The sequence below is a fragment of the Gavia stellata genome, chromosome 10, assembly GCF_030936135.1.
Source record: "Gavia stellata isolate bGavSte3 chromosome 10, bGavSte3.hap2, whole genome shotgun sequence".
NCBI lineage: Eukaryota > Metazoa > Chordata > Aves > Gaviiformes > Gaviidae > Gavia > Gavia stellata.
In genome coordinates, this window is record NC_082603.1 from 19,922,491 (window position 1) to 19,941,874 (window position 19,384).

General features: G+C 38.4%; 1 protein-coding gene across 1 annotated transcript in view; it reads left to right on the forward strand.

Moving 5' to 3' along the window:
• The window catches only part of ZNHIT6 (zinc finger HIT-type containing 6), a 35,695-nt gene that overhangs the window by 13,575 nt on the left and 2,736 nt on the right, over nt 1–19,384 (forward strand). Inside the window, exons 7-9 of the mRNA XM_059822181.1 lie at nt 774–854; nt 1,378–1,458; nt 16,257–16,381. Of these exons, the coding sequence (XP_059678164.1) occupies nt 774–854; nt 1,378–1,458; nt 16,257–16,381 (287 nt within the window). The remainder of the gene's footprint in view (nt 1–773; nt 855–1,377; nt 1,459–16,256; nt 16,382–19,384) is intronic.

Here is a 19,384-nt window from a genome sequence, read left to right on the forward strand (position 1 = left end):
TTTATAATATTTAAATTAGTCTGCTGAAATTGAACTGCAAAATATTTAGATCAGTTCTTATCTATTTCTATTATACAAGGTAAACTCGACTATTATTTTTAGTCTTTAATTAAGAGGGCATTTAAATTGAAAAAACCCCCTTAAAGTTGCGTAGTCCTTTCCTGTTTGAAAGCTAGCAGGCTTTTCAAATCAGGCAAAATGTTTGATCGCTAGTCCTTTTCTCTATGTAAGCAGAGCAGCTTGTATATTCGTGATAGCGATAGCCCATACACCTAACGCACTCTGTTCTCATGGAGCAGATGTTCAGCAAGATTCACCATCCCTCCTCGCCTGCACACTGGAGCTGACCTTCATATAGTATGAAATGGTTGTATTGTTTGCTTTGTAGGAAATCCCACAAGCACATTTTGCAAAGGCCAAAAAATAAGCTTTTGTTGCCAAATCTTCCTCCTTTTTTCCTAGCCTGAAGGGGAATGAGAAATATGCCCTCATCTACTTCTAGGGCTGTAAGAATAGCATGTTTCTGCTGCAAGGTTAGAAACTATATACGCATCTGTTTCTCCTTGTAGATGCCAGTGAAGTCCCAGTGTTGAAACTGAGATAAAGCTGTCAATTATCTATGCTGTATTGATACACCTTTATGATCCTCCCATAAAATACTCAGTTGTGCCTTTGTAGCATGCAAATATACAGCTTCCTCCAAATTACTCAGGTAATAATGGTTCATCATGTACACAAAAACTTATGTATTTAATTTTTATCTTTGGTGAAAGGGTGCCTGACGATAAAGCACTTGCTGATATCCTTAAGCCGTACATTGATCCAGTGGAGTCAGATCCTGTAGTTTGTCAAAGGTGTGTATTGAATAACTTTTCTGCCTAGTTCATCTAATGCACTAATAAAAGAAGGGAACGGTTCTGAATAAATGGCTTAAACTAGCTGCACTTTCAGCATGCAGAGCTGAGTTCCCGGTCAGCAGTACGTCTTTAATTCCTGTGATGAAAACCATCTTAACATTCACCAACCAACTAACTCTGGAGTATAGCCACCAAATTTAAACCAGGAAAAGATTAAGAAATTGACTCATGGCATAAAGATCAAATAAAGCAACTGTAATTCTAAAAAGTGTAACCATAATTAACCTCATTGAAGGTGAGAGTGAAACTTTTCTTTTGAGTAATTAGAAAAACATACTAGTAATTATAGCCCTCATTTATAGGAACTACTTACTATGTGGCAAATTTTGTTGTCTTTATGAAGAAATACATTCTTTTGGCTGTTGACATGCAGAAGATATCCATCTCTTACGGATGATAGGAAGAAAAGTCATTGTACATCATTGTTTCTTCATCTCTGTTGCATGTTCTTTTTTTTCAGATTAAAAATCTATACAGTGTCTCCTCAGTCAGACATACAAATTTTAATGAAAATAGAAAACAGGAAACAAAACTCTGTCAGGTAAGGTGGCTCTTCAGTTTGTGTGCTTATTAATTAAAAATAGGAAAAAGAAATAATACGTTTCTTAGTCTTTAATATTACAAATGGAGATTGCATAATCTCATGGATTAAACTTCAGTGAGTAATTACCAGCCATCTTAAAAATAATTCAGCAAAAATGTTATTTCTTTGTCTTTTAGTATGTCAACACTGAAATTTCTGTGCAATTACTGAGTAGTAAATTCAGCTGATTCATACTTGGACAATTTAAGAAGCTAGGGCAGTCACAGCTGTGTGTACCTGAGCTGCTTCAGCAGTAGTCTGTGCAAATGTAACAATGTCTGCAGTAAAAATAAGTTTGTGTTAAAATGCTAAATTACTGTATTGACCAGCAGAAATGTAGACATCCATTCCCTTTGGCAGGTTCCTCTGTGGATATGTTAACCTCCCCAAGACAGTTGAAGTGATAGTTGAGGAGAGCTGTCTTTTTAAATCACTGCAGCAAAAATTAAGTACTTATCAGCATCCAGTCACTGCATTTGAAATAACACATTTTTCTCAAAGTTACTAGTTCATCATTCTTCATGTTACCATATTTCTGGGTGTGGGCTTTTAAGTCTCCGGCATTCAGACTTGTGCAGAATTGTTTTCTTTGTTTCCAGAACAGACAATAATCTTGAACTTCAAAATTAAACTTTAAAGAAATAACTTTTGTTGGTATAAATACCATTTTGAACACTCCACCCTGTTGTCATTGTTACTGAAAAGGATATGTACCAGCTTAATATCATAGCTTATTGTGGTTGACCAGTGATTCCTAGTTAGGGTTCTTAAAGTACATTCTTTTCTTCAAATGTAAGAAATGTAAATAATATGCTTCCCTGAAGCATGGTGTATTATTTCGGGGAGGGGGAGGTGTATGAAAAAAAATTTTAGTTGTAACTGAACTTCCTGTTTGTGCTGTATTTTTTCCCAGTAAGTACTATTCAAAAATATGTAATGTACTTAGAAATTCAAGACCCAAAATCTTCGTGGGTTTGTTTTTTTTTTTTATTTTTTTCCCCCTCTTTGCAATCATTATTTAAAATATGGTTGTAACATTTGCCATCAGAGTTGTCAGCTAGAAACCTGTTGCTTTTAAGTGAAATGTCTGGACTGACTTCCATTTGATTCAAGAATAACCAAATTCAGGATGTTTAGGGGGAAAATTTAGAAATGCTGGTATTGTGAGCTACCCTGGAAAGTTCATTGCAGAAGCACCTGGGCAGATAAGTTTTCTCAGCTCTCTGTCTTTCTACTGCATTTCCCAGTGCTCCATAAAGGGCTATACAGCACAGGCATTTTAGCCATGCAGGTTGCGTGTGCTGTTGCACCCACGTAAAGAAGCCCTTCCAGAGCTGAGCTCTGGGAAATGAGATAAGAAACAATTTCCCATTGTTAAAATATTTTTAACAGACTCTTCTGCTCATCTATTAATAGTGGTACACAGGACAGGTTCCCAAAGCATGAACAACCTCTGTCCCTTTCTCAAGTAATTAACTCAAGTTAATGCAGCAAAAACTGAAAATGCATTCAGTGTGTCACTGCTGTACATCTTCTTCCAGTACATGATTGGGAAGGCAGTATTCAAGCAATGATATTGAATACGCATTTGTATTTTAAAAATACAGTAATTTATACACAGGTGGGTTTTTCCCTGGTATTTTAGTGCTTGGACTTTCATATTTCTTTTTTTAGAAAGGAAGAAAAAATTGCTTTTGTAATAGCAGGTAAAGTTCACCTTTTAATCTTTTGAAGTAGGGTATGTAAGTTGCATAGAAGGCTTGGGAAAGAAACCACTTTGATATTAAAGTGGACCATCTCTTGTGCTCATCAGTTTCTTTTGTTACTTAATCATTTCCTCTTCTGAAAACATAGCTCAGATTTGTTGAGAGATAGTTCTTTTTCATGAAGCTCTTTAGAAGAATCTCAGTATTTGTGCTACACTTAAGTATCCTTAAGTTTGAGCCTCATCTATATTCCCAGACTATACTATGTTGGTTGATACTAAAGTCACAGTAACTAGTATTTATCCCACTTAGTGAATGTAAAGTTTAAAAAGAACTGTAGAAAGTTAAAATAGAGAAGTTTTTTGGCTTGAGGAATTCAAGTCCTCACTTGGAAATTACATGAATCTTTTCATTGTGGGACATGGTTTAGTGGGCATGGTGGAGTTGGGTTGATGGTTGGACTTGATGATCTTGCAGGTCTTTTCCAACCTTAGTGATTCTGTGATTCTATGTAAGTTGATGGAGCAGGCCTAGCTGTGGCAGTGCAGACAGGTCAAGGAAGCAGCATATTGGAAGAAAATTCCACATCTGAAAGGAAAGAACAAAGTTCACTTGAAATGACGGGACTGCTGTGTCAGCAGAAAACCATCCTCTGTCGATATAAGCTGTGTCTCTGCCAGCAGGCACTCTCAGCATGGTTATGCCAGCGTAGTTGTTGTGACAAAGGCTCTATGAGGGATTTTAAATTTTTACTGTAGTTGCGTTACAGTTAAGTAAGAGAGAATTTATTTTTATTTCTTCTCCTTGTGGCTCTCCCCTCCCCCCCAGTTAAATTAATTTGAGGTTTATGGCTCTCATTCTATAAATCAATACCTGGAATTGCAGTGGAAGTACTTGAATTGAAATGGGACGTCTTGCTGCTTAGTGGAACAAAAGCCGAGTGCAGAGCGAGCTCTCACATTTCTTTGTCCACGTTTCTTTAGCAGTGGAAAGCTGTTAACTGCTGGTTTGTGTAGCCTTGAGTGCCACTGTCAGATGAGTAATTTCCTATCCTGTGCCACCTCGTTCTGCGTGATTTTAGGGTATATGTTCCTGTATGGCAAAACCCTGTTCGGTCACTCTCTGGGTGGACTGGAGGAGTAGGATTGATGCAGTCTACTAATACATGCAAGTCTGCATGAATGTTGTGTCATCCAAAACTTCCCCTGTGCCCACCAGAAAAATTCCGTCTCCACAAGCACTAGATAACAGAAGGGCTGTAAATATACATTGTTGAATAGGATGTTGTTTTTAGGCTTAGCAGAACCTTTTGAAAAAAATACTTTTCATAGTTACAATTACGTATTACTGAGGAAGTGCAGTGGTGTTTTAGAGAACATCTAAGCAGGATTATTATGGGTTAGAAAATGTTAGTCTTCTAGTTTTAAGATAAGTAAGTTACAGAAGGATTTTAGCATTTCCTGCAATTGTTTATGAAACAGGAGTTTGTGGTTTAGTTTTGGCTGTTTTCTGTGTTTGACAGCAAATGGCCCTTTCAGTTTGAAGGTCCTTTGCAGAATGCTTTAAATTTTTTCATTTCTTTTTTCTTTCTCCAGAAATATAAATTAGTCATGTAGTGCAGATTTCTGCTTCCTCACAGGAATTCTGCAGAACTTCAGAAAGCAACTGGATAAATCCACTGGTGTGCAGATATAATGGATAGCTGCCAAACAACATGTTGCTTTCTTCTTGCTAGGTGCCTTGTATCATCAGTGGTGACAGTTCTTAGAGAACTTTGTGATAAGCTCTTATTTCTGTCTGCTCTAAAACCAGATTATAAGAGTTGCTTTTGGTATGAATTGGTAGCCCTCCACGATTACTTGGAGTAACCTAAAGCATAATCTCTCTTCACGTCCTCTCCTCCCTACCTGTCACCTAACACTCTGTACCACTGTAACTGTTACACCACTTGATGGTCCTCTCATTAACTGCACTTAGTTTATAAGGAATCTTATGAAGGAGGATTTGAAAAAAATGAGTGTTACACAACTCTCTTCTTCCTTTGAAACCTTGGTTTGGAAAAAATCTGCGTTTGAATGGGTTATAATAGTTATCCATTTAGTGGTGCTTGCTTCTGTCACCTGTTATGCAATATGTAGTTGGTGGTTGGTGTCCATTCTCTCGTTCGCTGTAAGTATTCCAAGAAAGGTTTAACTGCTGCCTCTTGGATGATTTTTACAGTCTACATTCTTTTATAAAGTAGTCTTTTCTTTCTTCAGGATAAATTAGTGTCCAGGCTGTCTTCAGTCCTTTATTTGGGATGCCTTCAAAGTGACTTCATCTGGTGAGAGTATTGCTTTTTCCACTAAGGAAAGGAAAGATGCAGCTGCCAAATTATACAATCTGGTTTGGGAAATACACCTTATTTTCCTGAGAATTGCCTTATTAGGCATTGTGTAACAAAAAAAACCAAACCAACCCCCCAAAAAAATTCCTAAATCCAACAGACACTTGATATTTGTTAGAAGTACGTTAATGGTCAGAGTTGTTTTTTTTGAAACTACAGATATTTATTGAAAAAGTTATTTACTCATCCTTATCGTACAAGATGATCCTATTTCTAGAAGAGAAATAACTGCAACAGATTTGGTTTACAATAGATATTTTAATCTAAGAGACAATTAATTAATTAAATCTTAATGAGGTTCAACCACACAAACAGACTATCTCTTTTACTGGGTTCAGTAACATCTTGCATGAATGCAGTTTAGAAAGTTGCTTGTCTTTAATCACATGCATTTAGTTTAATGGAATTAAAAAATAATGCTTTCTTAAACATCAATGTTAGGTCTTTTATATAGTAATTTTCTTTTTTGCCTGTTAATATATATTCAGAATGACATGTGAACATTGTTTCAGAATAAGTTGCTGTAGAAGATATTTTGGGATTTGAAGATATCTGTAGGCACTGACAATATTTAGGTGCTTGGAAATATATAGTCTGGTTGGCCTTAAAAGCTTTGCAAAGCCCACTCCTTTCAGTGGACCATATCCTTCAAGGAGCTGGAGTACAGAGCAATACCAGACTGTATCCTGTAGCTTTCCTGTTGTAAAACTGCCACAACGTACAGGGATGTGTATAGAATCAGTTGTAGCATTGTTTTTTATATCAGTAGTACTGGTGCAGCTCATGCTTCAATTACTCAGAAAGCCAAAAATACCAAAAGCATTTTTGTACCAGTTCCAACATCAAGGGGCTTCTTACTCTCTGTGGTGACATTGGCTGGTGCACATGAGAATACTGGCATGTTTGCCATTTAATTCTTGTGGACCACAGGGAAGAAAATCTGCCAGACAAGTATTAGAGGTTCTTCTTTACTAAATGCCATTGCTTTATGGTGGTGAACACTTTATTTTGCTTTAACTGATCCAATGCAGTTGCTTCCCAGAAGGCTGGATGATGTTAGTAATTTTGGAGCACTTCCCTGTCTCAAGATCAGCTGGCAGAAATGAGAGTTATTTCCTTGGATGACTGAGTTCTGTGCTCAAAGAGAATTTTCTTTTGTAGTCTGTTGTTTTTAAATAACTAAGGGTTAGATCACATTAGTAGGTTGCAGTAGTCACAGTAATAGATTTAGGAAGATGAAGTAAGATTTTTGCTTTAGTGTGTGCAAATATGCCAACAGACTTTTAGAAAATTGTCTTGGAATTCAAATAGTAATATAAATATAATGGAACCAAATCTTTTTAAATGTAGTATTTATATTGGATTGTTTATTTTCCTGTCATTAAAAATGTCTATCGGTTTTGTCAATGATTTTAAGATTATCAAAAACTTATATTTAAATACATTGCAGATACCCTCAAATATCGATAGTGTTAGTGTTTTCCTTAATTTTTCATACCATCTTCCTAGGGCACTTCCTTCTGCATTATCATTTGTGAATAACTTCATGTAAAACCAACAGAACTTATAGTCTTTGCTTTCTGCTTTTCATACCTAACTCAGTTGCTTTAAAAAGTCACTGCTATTAGTGTGGTGCATGGATCGTTTCTTTTTATCATCATATTACGACCTCATTTCAAAAATACTGCTTCATCTAGCAAAACAAATGTGCTAGAATTGGCACATTTCAAGCATTATTTCCTCCTCTACATTTTCTGCAAATGTTGAAAAGCGTGGGGTGGTTTGTTTAAGATTCTCTAGTCTTACTTAGGAAGCAATTTCTTTTCACATTTGTGTAGTACGTGGTATACATGAGACAGGAATTAAGGAATCAAATCCCTGGCTGAACTGCTGGCCTTGGCATGAGTTGGAACAGACCCAAGCTGGCTTTAACCTATGCCAGCAGAAGATTGACAGTAGAATTCATTACTCGTCTCTAGCTTGCAGCAGCTGGCACAAAAGCAGCTCTGCCAGCTTTACAAAAGCAGAGAGCTAGCTTACAATAGTCATTCTTCACTGCACAACTGTAGTCAGGCTCTGGCGACTTTGTACTCTTCAAGGGGAAATAGAATTTGGTCTGTAGTCTGTTTCTTAAACACAGTGCTCCTGTGTATTAATACTTGCTGCTGTTTTTTCCCAGAGTGTTGGGTTTTGTTTTGTGGGGTTTTTTATTAAAACTTCAGCTTTTCTTACTGAGTACTTTCTTACATTTTGTTGTAGGTTGTTTCAGGCTTTCTAGTTTTGTTACTGCAGCCATTTCAGTGTCATTTTTCACATGCTCCTTCTTTATCTGAACATCAGTCTCTGCTGACAAAAGCGATGCAGAGCAACAGAAGTCAGGATACACAGCTTTTACTGTAAAAAAAAAAATAGTCACTTTTCCTTCCTATCTACTTATGTTTTTCATTGAAATCATGTATTACACAACATGATGGAAAGCAGAAAACTAGTCATTGCTGAGTGTAAGAAGTGTGTATGGTCTGAATCTGTAGCATGCATAGCTAAATGTTTATGATGTCTGACTACAATTGCTTGACATTTGAGAAGATTTTTGGGATGATTCCAGAAAAGAAACCAGAATTTGTCCATCTTACTATCTTGAGCAATCATTCTTTTTTTTTTTTTTTTCTTGAAAGGGATTCCTTTATGAACCAGTAGGCGCCTGTTTTTTAAAGTAACAATCCAGTGTTTTGTAACCCATGCTGAATTCTTTTGGATGAACTGTTTTATAATTAATGGTATTGCATTAGGGTTTCTGGAGTATCCCAGCTAGAGAGTCGCTGACTGAGACATCTGTTGCAGAAAGATTTATTTGAAATTATAGCCTCTGCTCCAAAATTCTGCTCTCTATATTGCAGCAAGTTAGATTCAGACCACTTACAGAGGAGGAATATGTGAGTAAGTAAAGAGGTGGAGGATGAGATAACAATAAAAGTGTTAGTATTGGCTTCAGCCAGTGGTTTGTCCTGTCTAGTCATGTAGTGGCATTCTGTAAGCATCACAGTTGGACCTGAAGACCTTCAGACCCTTCATGCTTGCAAAGCAGGTAGGCAGACCCCAAATTCTAAAACATAAACACAGTTGTACACAGTAGCCTCTCTTCTGCAAAATAGCTGGGCTTGAAGCATGGGAGCAGCATACCCAGCGTATGCACAGGCAGATTTTCTCTCCTCTCTCTGAGGAAGTGTGTATCTAGGAAAGGCTTTTTCAAGAAAAATCTTGCAGTTTGCTCCAGCCCGCCATCTCTCCTAGGGAGCAAAGAGGAACTTGCCTGTATGTATGTACTATGTAACATATGCGTAGTATGGAAAATGCTTTCATGGAATTCTGTGTACTGTGTAGCATGCACATATAAAGCAGACTTGAAGGCAAGAAGACAGGGCATGAAGTCTTAAGAAAAGACTGCAGTTGGAAAAACCCTCTTGAATCATCTGTTGCCCCTTGGCTGGGGGAAAGACCTGGTAAAAATGGGCTGTAGAGCAGAAATAATGTTCAAACCATTTGTCCTATTCCGGTCTAGTATAAGTGTGTAAGATGTATTGAGGAGTTTAATTCAACTGTATCTGTCTGGGTTGCCATTAAAATATTTTTCTGAAGGAAAAAGAGGATTTGCTGCTAGTCTCTTGGAAGAAAAGGACATAGTGAGATGCTGACTTAAAGCTAGCAGAGTTTCTCAATTTTGGGGACCGGACAGCATGGGGAGGCTGGAGTAAGAGGCTTCTAGGAGCAAAGATACAAACTCGTTCGCGTTTGAGGGCAGTTGAAGTGATAGGCTGAACTTGGAAGCTGCAGTGCTGTGAAACATGTCAGTGTAGCCATCAGCGTTTTCACAAAGGCAGAGTAGAGGAGAACCTCTTCACATTCCAGACAGGAAGGAGAAAACTTGTTATTTCCTGCTGATGCTGCCAAAGGGGAATCCCTCTGTTTTTTCTTTCTTGATGGAAATGAGCTAGGGCTGATTGTTTCGACCTTGCTAAGGAGGGAGTTGACCTTCCTGCTTGTTTGCCAAGAAAATAATTTGTTTTCTTTATTTCATAGCTTTTCCTTTTCATTGTAAAGTATTAGTAACCCCTTAATGGAAAGTTGATGGCACTGTGATTCCCATGCAAATAAGTATAAATTTGTGGGTATGTTTCCACCATTTAGTACAGAGTGTTAGAGGTATTCAGGCTATCTCCATATGATCTAAATTTGGAAGTTAGAATTTGCAATCTAGGGATCCAAAATTACAGAAGTATCAATTCTTCCTGTTCCTGAAGTGGAGGTTCCTTAGATTAACATAAGTCAGCCAGCACACTGATAAAACAAACAAATACAAAACTGTTGAGAAATCAGTTCTTGTAAGTTGGCAATACTTTTGTTATTACACTTGGGTTAATTTAAGTTGTCAAATGAGATTTGACCTATTAGTTTTCTGAACTTGATGTGTTAAGAGTTTTTCATTGCATCCTTTGGTATTCCTTGGTACACCCCCCACCTCTAAAATTATTTAAAGTAATGTTTCATAAGGCTGTGTAACAGAAGTACTGTAATTAAAGTAGACTTATGCCATTTGCTTTTTCTCCGTGATCATGCCAGTATTTTATTAATGGTACAAGTCACATATTTTGACTTCCCTGCATTTTTGGGGAACCACACACAGCTTTCACTTGTACTAAAGATGTCACTAACACCTTTTCAGTTTTTGAAACTTCAGGCATTCATCTTTGGTAGTCAACCCACTCTCTTTTTAATAACTTCTTTCCCTTGTGAAATTTCTTATTCCCTTTAGGCCTTCTGGCTATCATTTACTCATTAGGCTGTTTTGTTTCTTTATCTCAGTCATATAGTAGCCTTACATGATTGTGGTGTACCCTTTTTCAGTATGTCTGCTCTGTACCACTTAAAGATTTGTAAACCTTAAGCTTTTGATCAGTTTGTAAAGCTGCCTGGCTTGGTAAAGTAAGTACATTCCTGTATGTGTAAAGGGCTATTGCCATGATGCACTTGAATTGTAGCATCTTTACTTGCTGCTAGATTTTGTTACTTCTTTTCGTTATGTCTTATGAGATGGGGAAGGTATTTGTTTTCTTGAAATTCAGCATCACTTTACTTTTGTATTCTTTGAACCAAATTCTACTGAATCCAAGAACCTGACATTTGCTAGTTTCACATTTTCCTTCTGTTTTGTCATACTTCCTCTCACGACTGAAAGATGCAGAATGGTTTGTACTTCAGTTAGTCCTTACATTGTTATTGTGCATCCTGAATCCTTTTACCACATCACTCTTAATGCTCAGTCCACTAAATTGTTGCAGCAGATGCCTGATCTGCTTTATGGGTTTTGCCATCAATTGATGTATTTTTCCATGATTGTCATTAAACAACTTTTACTGTGTTTTTGTCCTTGTGCAATTGTCTCATTCTTAAGAGGTTTAAACAAGGGCAGCCTTTGTGCTTCTACAGTGACATACTTATAGTCTTATTTTGCTTACCTCTTCTTTCCGTTAACTGTTTGTATATTTTCTAGGGTAAAAGTGAACAAACCATTAAATATTTCTGGACCTCTACTATTGTGCCAAATAGTTTAGGTGCCAGTTGGTGTGTTCCTGCTGTCTTCACCTGGGTATTACTTCTTTTTCCTCCAGGATGTTTTAACTACCTGAAATATGTTTGTAAGTGCCTTTATGTATTCTGTGTATGTAGGTATTGTTAGGAGATGGTGATAATGTCTGAGATGCTTTCCTGGTGTGCTGACAACTTTTCTTCCTCTGCTTTTTTTACTTGGCCCACAAGTCCTGCTAGGAACCAAATGGTTGATAGGAGAAGGTTTCTTGTCCTAATTTTCCTTTTTTTCAGAAAAAGGACATCTGTGATGGAAGTGTAACTTAAAATGGGGATCTGACTTGAAAAGGGATTGGCGAGGCATCTGATCTGTATTGGTATAGGTTGAGCTATGCAGGTATGGAGGTGAGATTAGTGAACAATTTTTGAGGCAAATTATGGAGTTCCTAGGCCAGGAGAAAGAACATAGACCAAGAGTGGAAGGAGGAGCTAGCAGGCTTTAAAATATTTGTGTAAACTGTAGTATTTTTTTTCATATTAAAATACTAACTTGAACTTGATTCCCATCCCCCTTCCTTAAGAGCGTTCAAGCACAGTAGTCTTTCATATTGTTCAGCTGTTGATAAGAATGAGTTACAAGGGAAGTGTTATGGCAAGTCATTTCCTTTTTTGTTTCTAAGGTCTCTGCTTTTTTGCTCGTTGAAGTCTCTAATTCTTTTTCACACATATGGACTAACAAAATCCACCGTGTTCCAGATTTTTAGAATGTCAGGATTCTAGTTGCAAAGTTAAATATAAAAATTGCACATTATTTCAATACGTTGTGTTTACTTTCTGCCATATAACTTTCCTTTCATGCCTAATTCAAGAGTGTGTTTCACTACTTCCATGTTCACCAAATCATAACCACACGAAGAGGTTATTCACCACTTAGGAATGAAGGTCCATCTGTTAGTTATTATCTTTGCTGTGCTGCAGCACTTCAGAGTGAGTGCTTGGGAGAGGCTTTAAATGCTGTACCCAGTCTTTGCTGTCTTCTAGGCAAATGCACATACCTAGGAAATGCTACCCTCTTTTGGAAGGGGGGGGGCACGGGAATAATCTTTGTTCTTCCCATAAGTTATCAGAAGTTTGATTGTGGATTTGTAGGACTAGGCCCAAAACAGATAGCATGATTTATTGTATCTGAATTATGCCAAGTAAATACCTCGATGTTTCCACTCAGTTCTAGGCAGAAAAATCATCTTAGTTTAAAATACGCGCAAGGGTTTTAGTTGATCTCTCTCACAGGAAAATTATGAAAGTCATTATACAAATATGCATTTTAGTAATATTCACAATTATTTAGATGGTTAAAACTTCTTTATTCTATTCTCAGTGTCTAAAGATTAAACTAACGAAGTAATGCGGTTACAATTTATCTTTCATTCCAGATTGATTTTAATAATAATAAAGAAAAATCTGCAAAGTTCCTGTAGATGACATTCAGGAAAACCTGATCAGCGGGGAATTTCCTGCTGTCTGAATTCATGGAGACAAGTTACGCCACTGCCATGATAGCCACAGGCTCCATTTGAGGGGAGGTTGTTGTGATGCAGTGACCTAATATGGGATTCCTGCCTGTGGGAGACAGATTAGGAGACTGAATTGTTGAATTCCTGGAAGGTGGTGGAATAACTATTGATAGTGAAACTATCCTTTGCAGAAACTCATAGATGCTATCAGAAGTGCAGAGCCACATTAATTTCAGCGTTTTGTGAAAGGTAACAAAGCCATTCATAGAACGAATGTAACAGATTATATGGGAACTGATGTGGGATTGCTGAATCTTGTTAAATTTTCTCAATTGTCACAATTTTTGTAGGCTTTTAAACTGCCTGCTGGCAGGCAAATTTTATTTACTTTTTGTCCTTTAAAAAACAGTTATTGTTATTTCATTCCAGCTAAAATCAAAAGCTGTTGTCTGCAAAGATTGTCTCTTTGTGGTCCTTATAAATGGAGTCATCTTACTAACAAGAAATCCAGGCCTGTTTCTTGCTTCCTGACATGGGCATAAAGCCTTGCTTCGGGCAAGAAAATAATCAGGAAAGTGTATTATTAGGTGGTGGGTGTTGGACAAGGAGGCTGAGGGAGTGTATGGAAAGGAGAGAGAAACTATGTGGGAAGTAAATACCAGGGAGGAAAGAAGATTGAGAGAGAAGGGTGCAAAGAGAAGTCCTACTGAATACAGGGATCGGGCAGCTGTAGCACAGACAATTCGTATGAACTGGGCAGTGGGAGAAAAGAGAAAGCGGCGGGGGGGGGCATTTAAAAGAAAGATGCGAAGATGGGGCATTAAGGTAATGGTTCTGCCAGGGTGGTCAGTTCATCTGGAGCCAGGCTTAGCTTCAAATCCATCCTGTCATGAAGGGCTGAAGGAGCTTGTTTAGGATGACAGACTCAGTTAAGTTGGTTCCTGCAACTGGCCCTGGAGCATGGAAGAGCCCGAGTGAAAGGAACAGACTTACGCTGGTTGTCATTCATTTTACTGGGTTGTCACTTGAAATGCACAGTGAAGGAAGGGCCTGAAGAAGGTTGCAGCTTGTTATGGGTTCTCACTGAGCAGGCTATGCAGTCCTAGTGATACAAGACCAGTAGGTAAAAATGGTGATAGAAGAATACCTGATAATACCTGATTACCAGGTTCTCCCTGCTCCATCTACCTGTGGTGAGACCACTTCCCTCCAAATACATGGGAGGACCTGCATTCCAGTGTTACCCTACATCCTCAGCTCTTCCTGGTGAATAATCAGTACAGGAAGTTACAAGATTTGTAAAAATGCCATTTCATTTTATTTTTCTCCAAACAGGTCTAGCCTTTTCATAAGTAAAAATTGAAATTATGGGTGTGTATATAGGCTTCTAGAAAAGCCTTACAGGGCAGTCGTCTTCTGCCCATAGGTCTGTATTGTTCACCCTCTGATGTATGACTTTGTTCTAGTTCTGGGATAAAATTCGGAAGGTTTTTATCATGGCAAAGTCTTTCAAGAGAACCTGAAAAATCAGTCTTGCTCAGAAGCCGTCCTGTATTAGACTTTGGAATTGAGTGACAAGTATTAGTTTTCTTTTGAGATCTTTTAAGCATGCATAGTCAAGGCACGTGGATTAGCAGAAAACCTCAACTTGCACTTGTGTATAAAGTAGGGAGTGTAGTAGACTGAGGTCTTTTGGATAGCATGGACGATAACAGCAAAGTTTAAAAAAGAGAAGCATTAAACTCCTTTGTTATATTCTTCCTGAAGTTTACAGCCCACATTATGCACTAAAAATTTAGATGTTTTCTCTGTCACTGTCAACCAATAAAATTTACTTTAAAAACAAAAAAGATAAAGCTCTGACTCGGTGATCTAACATTTCAGTAATTTACTATCATAAAACAGTTTTAAGTACAAATGTTTTATCTTGTGCCAAGCTGGACGCTAAAGATGTTTTGTCTAAAACATGAGATAATGGAAAGTGTATTGTGGCATGTGAATTAGTTTAGCCTCTTGGTGGTAAATGTTTGCTTAACCAGAAAAGAATGTGTTGAGGTCCTTGCCAAAGGAAAGGTATTGCCATACTTCGCGTTTGGAGTACTGTAAATAAAGCAGTAAATATGTTTCTGTTCATGTGTGTTAATCCACAAGTTATAAATGCATTCATTCAGTAAGAAGTGTAATACACTGTTATCCCTTTTAAAGGGTTTCAGTAAGAAGAGGTCATAATTACTTTGGGTTGAGAGAAACATGATACCAAATATTTTCATGATGATTGAAGTTGAATATGAGAGAGAAATGTTTTCTGCTCAAACTAAGTTTCCCCTAAATCCCAAGAACTCAAATCCTGTTTTACCTTCAGTATTCTTCGTGTGCTGACTCCTCTGACATACTGTTCTTAATCACCCATTACTGTAAATCATAAAGTATATAATTTCCTTCACCCATCCAGTGTTGTTTTTGGCAAAAGAAAACCCAACTGCAGAGAAGGTAGAGCAGCTATGGGAAATACTCCACTTACTGCCCACAGTGTATTTTGGTTTTGAACTTCATTTGCCTTTAACTGATACAATAGCTTAGTAGTAATTTAATAATGCTGATTACAGAAAGAATCGCATAACTCAGATTGCAGTGTAATAATATCAGAGCATCTGTTGGATGCCGCAGTTACAGCCAGTGAAAGCAACAGGGTTTCTCTTACAGAGGGCTTTGGAATATCCCTTCCCTTCCCCAAAATCCCAGGTCCAGGTTTCCAGTTAGAGAGTTGGGAGAGAATATTACAGTTCTACAAAATAATTGTTATATACCTGGCTTCACCCTCCAGGGTGAAGAGGAGCCCTTCTCTGGGAAAGGACTGTGCATCTGAGTCACGCGCCTCTTGTAGCACACACATATGTGGGGATTTCTACAGGGAGTTTCTTACAGATGGTGCTGTAAACAGAGATTTGCTTAGGCATAAACGGGGATATTGTACCATCTTTTAGAAGTTACTGTACCAATGTTCTGTGTATCAGAGCCCTTAACGTCTACAAAAACAGAGCTTTAAGTGCTTCTACTCTACCTCTGCTTTAATAGTTGTTCAGATATGCTTTTTAGTTCATCTTCCCAGTACTTCACTGATAATTCATAAGCAAACATGATAAATAAGGTACGTTACTAATCATGTAAATTAAACCTATAGTGTCAAAGCCCATAAGTAGAACAGTAAGTGTTGCTTTCAATTTAGAATCTGATTTTGGTAAATATATCTATTTTGATAACCTTATGTCCATACCCGATTTTGGTAAAGATACTCATTAAGAACTCATAAAACATTTCAGCCCTTAGAAATTTGACTTTGATTTTCTTCTTGTTCTTATGCTTAGGTGTTAGGAGGATTTAAAAAAAAATTATGTAGTTGGATAATAAGACTGGATATGTAATTTGAATCATAAGATAGCTCTTCTGAACATTATATCATCTGAAAATCCTGTGAATTGCGAGAAAGCTCTCCCCCGCCCCCCAAAAATGTACGTTATCTCCATTATAGTATTAAAATCCAAAATAAACTTCCCTATTATTTTTAAGGTACAATGAACTGGATGCCAGTAAAAGCCTCCTAGACAATTTGAAAGGCAAAGTAATAATTGAATATCCAACGTTATTTGTGGTCTTGAAAACATTGAAGAATGACATGGTGGTTCTTGGCCAAGGTAAGCATATATTTGTTTCCTGTTATGCTGTATTTAGATATTTTAGTTAAATAAACAATAAATAAGGATACACCTATAAATAATGCCAGGAATGTACAGTACATCTTGTATTTCCCTCTGAATCTAAAAGATTGATGTAAAAAAGCTGTTATGAACACTCTGTCTTAAAACTGCTGGCTGATGGCTTACACCCATAAGCTGTATTGTATGTGTTTTTTCTAACTTTGTTTACTGGTGCTTGATTCTTTTTTTGTATATTTTAGCCACTAAAGTAAAACAACTCTTCAGACTTTACTAAATTTTGTATGTAGCGAAGTTTTGACAGAGGTGGTTGTTTCTAAAAAGTCAAGCTGACTGGGGAAGATGAGTTTTAAGTAAGCCTGCTAATCATACACAGGAATCATTCTCCATTATTTCCTAGCATAACTCCTAACTTTGGACAAATAATTCTGAATTACAGGATAGTTATTAGAAATCATAATGGCGAAGTGGCTTTTCGGGTGGGTTAAAAGCACAATGTTACCTTTTGAAAAGTACTTAGTTGAGGGAAAAATTTCATCTTGGAGTTAACTTAGAGGAAAGTCCCCATCTAGCAGGAATTTGTATTCTAGTTTTGAAGTTAATTTCCATCTTCCTCCCCAGTATAAAGGCTTCATGTTCCAGCTTCGTTTTCTGCAGCTGCTGATACAGGGAATCAGTTTCCTTGTCTCTTTGTCCCCCAGCTAGTCACCTTAGTTACCAAATTCCATACTTTTCAGTGATTAGCCAGTCTGTAATTTTTAGATTCACAGAATCACTAAGGTTGGAAAAGACCTGTAAGATCATCAAGTCCAACCATCAACCCAACACCACCATGCCCACTAAACCATGTCCCACAATGCCTCGTCCTCATGTTCCTTGAACACCTCCAGTGAGGGCGACTCCACCACTTCCCTGGGCAGCCTGTTCCAGTGTCTCACCACTCTCTCAGTAAAGAAATTTTTCCTAAACCTCCCCTGGTGCAACTTGAGGCCATTTCCTCTTGTCCTGTCGCTAGTCACTTGGGAGAAGAGGCCAACACCCACCTCTCTGCAGCCCCCTTTCAGGTAATTGTAGAGAGCGATAAGGTCTCCCCTCAGCCTCCTCTTTGCAGGCTAAACAAGCCCAGTTCCCTCAGCCGCTCCTCATAAGACTTGTGCTCCAGACCCCTCACCAGCTTTGTTGCCCTTCTCTGGACACGCTCCAGCACCTCAATGTCCTTCTTGTAGTGAGGGGCCCAAAACTGAACACAGCATTCAAGGTGTGGCCTCAGCAGCGCCAAGTACAGGGGCACGATCACTTCCGTGCTCCTGCTGGCCACGCTATTTCCGATACAGGCCAGGATGCCGTTGGCCTTCTTGGCCACCTGGGCACACTGCTGGCTCATCTTCAGCCGGCTGTCAACCAACACCCCCAGGTCCTTTTCTGCAGGGCAGCTTTCCAGCCACTCTTCCCCAAGCCTGTAGCGTTGCATGAGGTTGTTGTGACCCAAGTGCAGGACCCGGCACTTGGCCTTGTTCAACCTCATACAATTGGCCTCGGCCCATCGATCCAGATCCCTCTGCAGAGCCTTCCGACCCTGGAGCAGATCAACACTCCCACCCAACTTGGTGTCGTCTGCAAAGTTGCTGAGGGAGCACTCGATCGCCTCATCCAGATCATCAATGAATATGTTAAACAAGACCGTCCCCAAAACTGAGCCCTGGGGGACTCCGCTTGTGACCGGCCGCCAACTGGATTTCACTCCATTCATCACAACTCTATGGGCTCGGCCGTCCAGCCAGTTTTTTACCCAGCGAAGAGTGCACCTGTCTAAGCCACGAGCCGCCAGCTTCTCCAGGAGAATACTATGGGAGACTATGGGAGATTTCTGAGGAAAAGCTTTGAAATACGTTTGCAATGGCTATTTCCCTGCAGCAACTCAGTCATGGCTCTATATGTGTATAATTTGACTGAATAAAGATCAGACTGAGAATATTGTACCAGTGATACCAAACTTCTATGGATCTTGGCTGTTCTGGCTAGATGACACCAAGTGGTCCATTGGAGTAATCTGCTCTCAAAGAAACGTTGTGCAAACATTTCTTGCACTACATACTGCAAGAGCTTCTGAGAGCGAGACACCACACCAGGGGATGAGGTAGGAGTCTTGTCTGAGCAACCAGGTCCACTGATAAGTTACCATAGGAGTGCACATACATATACTGGACTACAAAGAAACTAGGTACTTTCAGTTTATCCATTCTTTCTTGGTCTAGGTCCCTTGCTGTTCAGTAGTCAGCCCTACCCCTATGATTTAGAAGTCAGGAGGGAATTACAGTTGATTGACTCATGAACTTAATCTGAATAGGGTGGTTGTCCTTTTAAGGGTATAGATTCAAATAGGTGTTGATTGAACAACTATATTTTGAGGTCGTGCTGTCACAGCAACTAGCTGATTCTGTAAAAGCCAGAGTAGAATGGCAAAGGGGAGAGAGACAGTAATAGCTGCGGGGGTGCTGTCACAGGGCAGCACAAGTGTGTGTCTTCAAGATGGTGACCTTCTGCTGCAGGGATCATTCAGTTAGCAGTCGTTCCTGAAGGTGATATTCAGGGAACACTGGTAGCTATTTCAGGTTTTAGGAACCATTTATTTTCTTCATCTTTTTTTTAACTGTTTCTAACAGTTAGAAGATTTGTGTCTAACTTGATAAAAATCAAGTGCGTAGCTCCCTGTTGAGTTGTTTTGGGTATAACATAGCAAAATGTTATAACTAATGGCAAAAATAACATGATTTTCACAACTTTTATCATTATTTATTTTTGTACATCTTCTTAGTTAACATATTAACACTTAACTTCAGCCTTGAGTTTGGTTTGGACCCTGTGTTCTTGGAGCTTTTTCTGTTAAGAGTGGAAGCTTGTTAGAGTAACTCCAGATTCTTTCAAGAAAAGCTTGTTCAGAACATGAATAGAAAAACAGGAGGGCTTTTTTGTTGGTGTTAT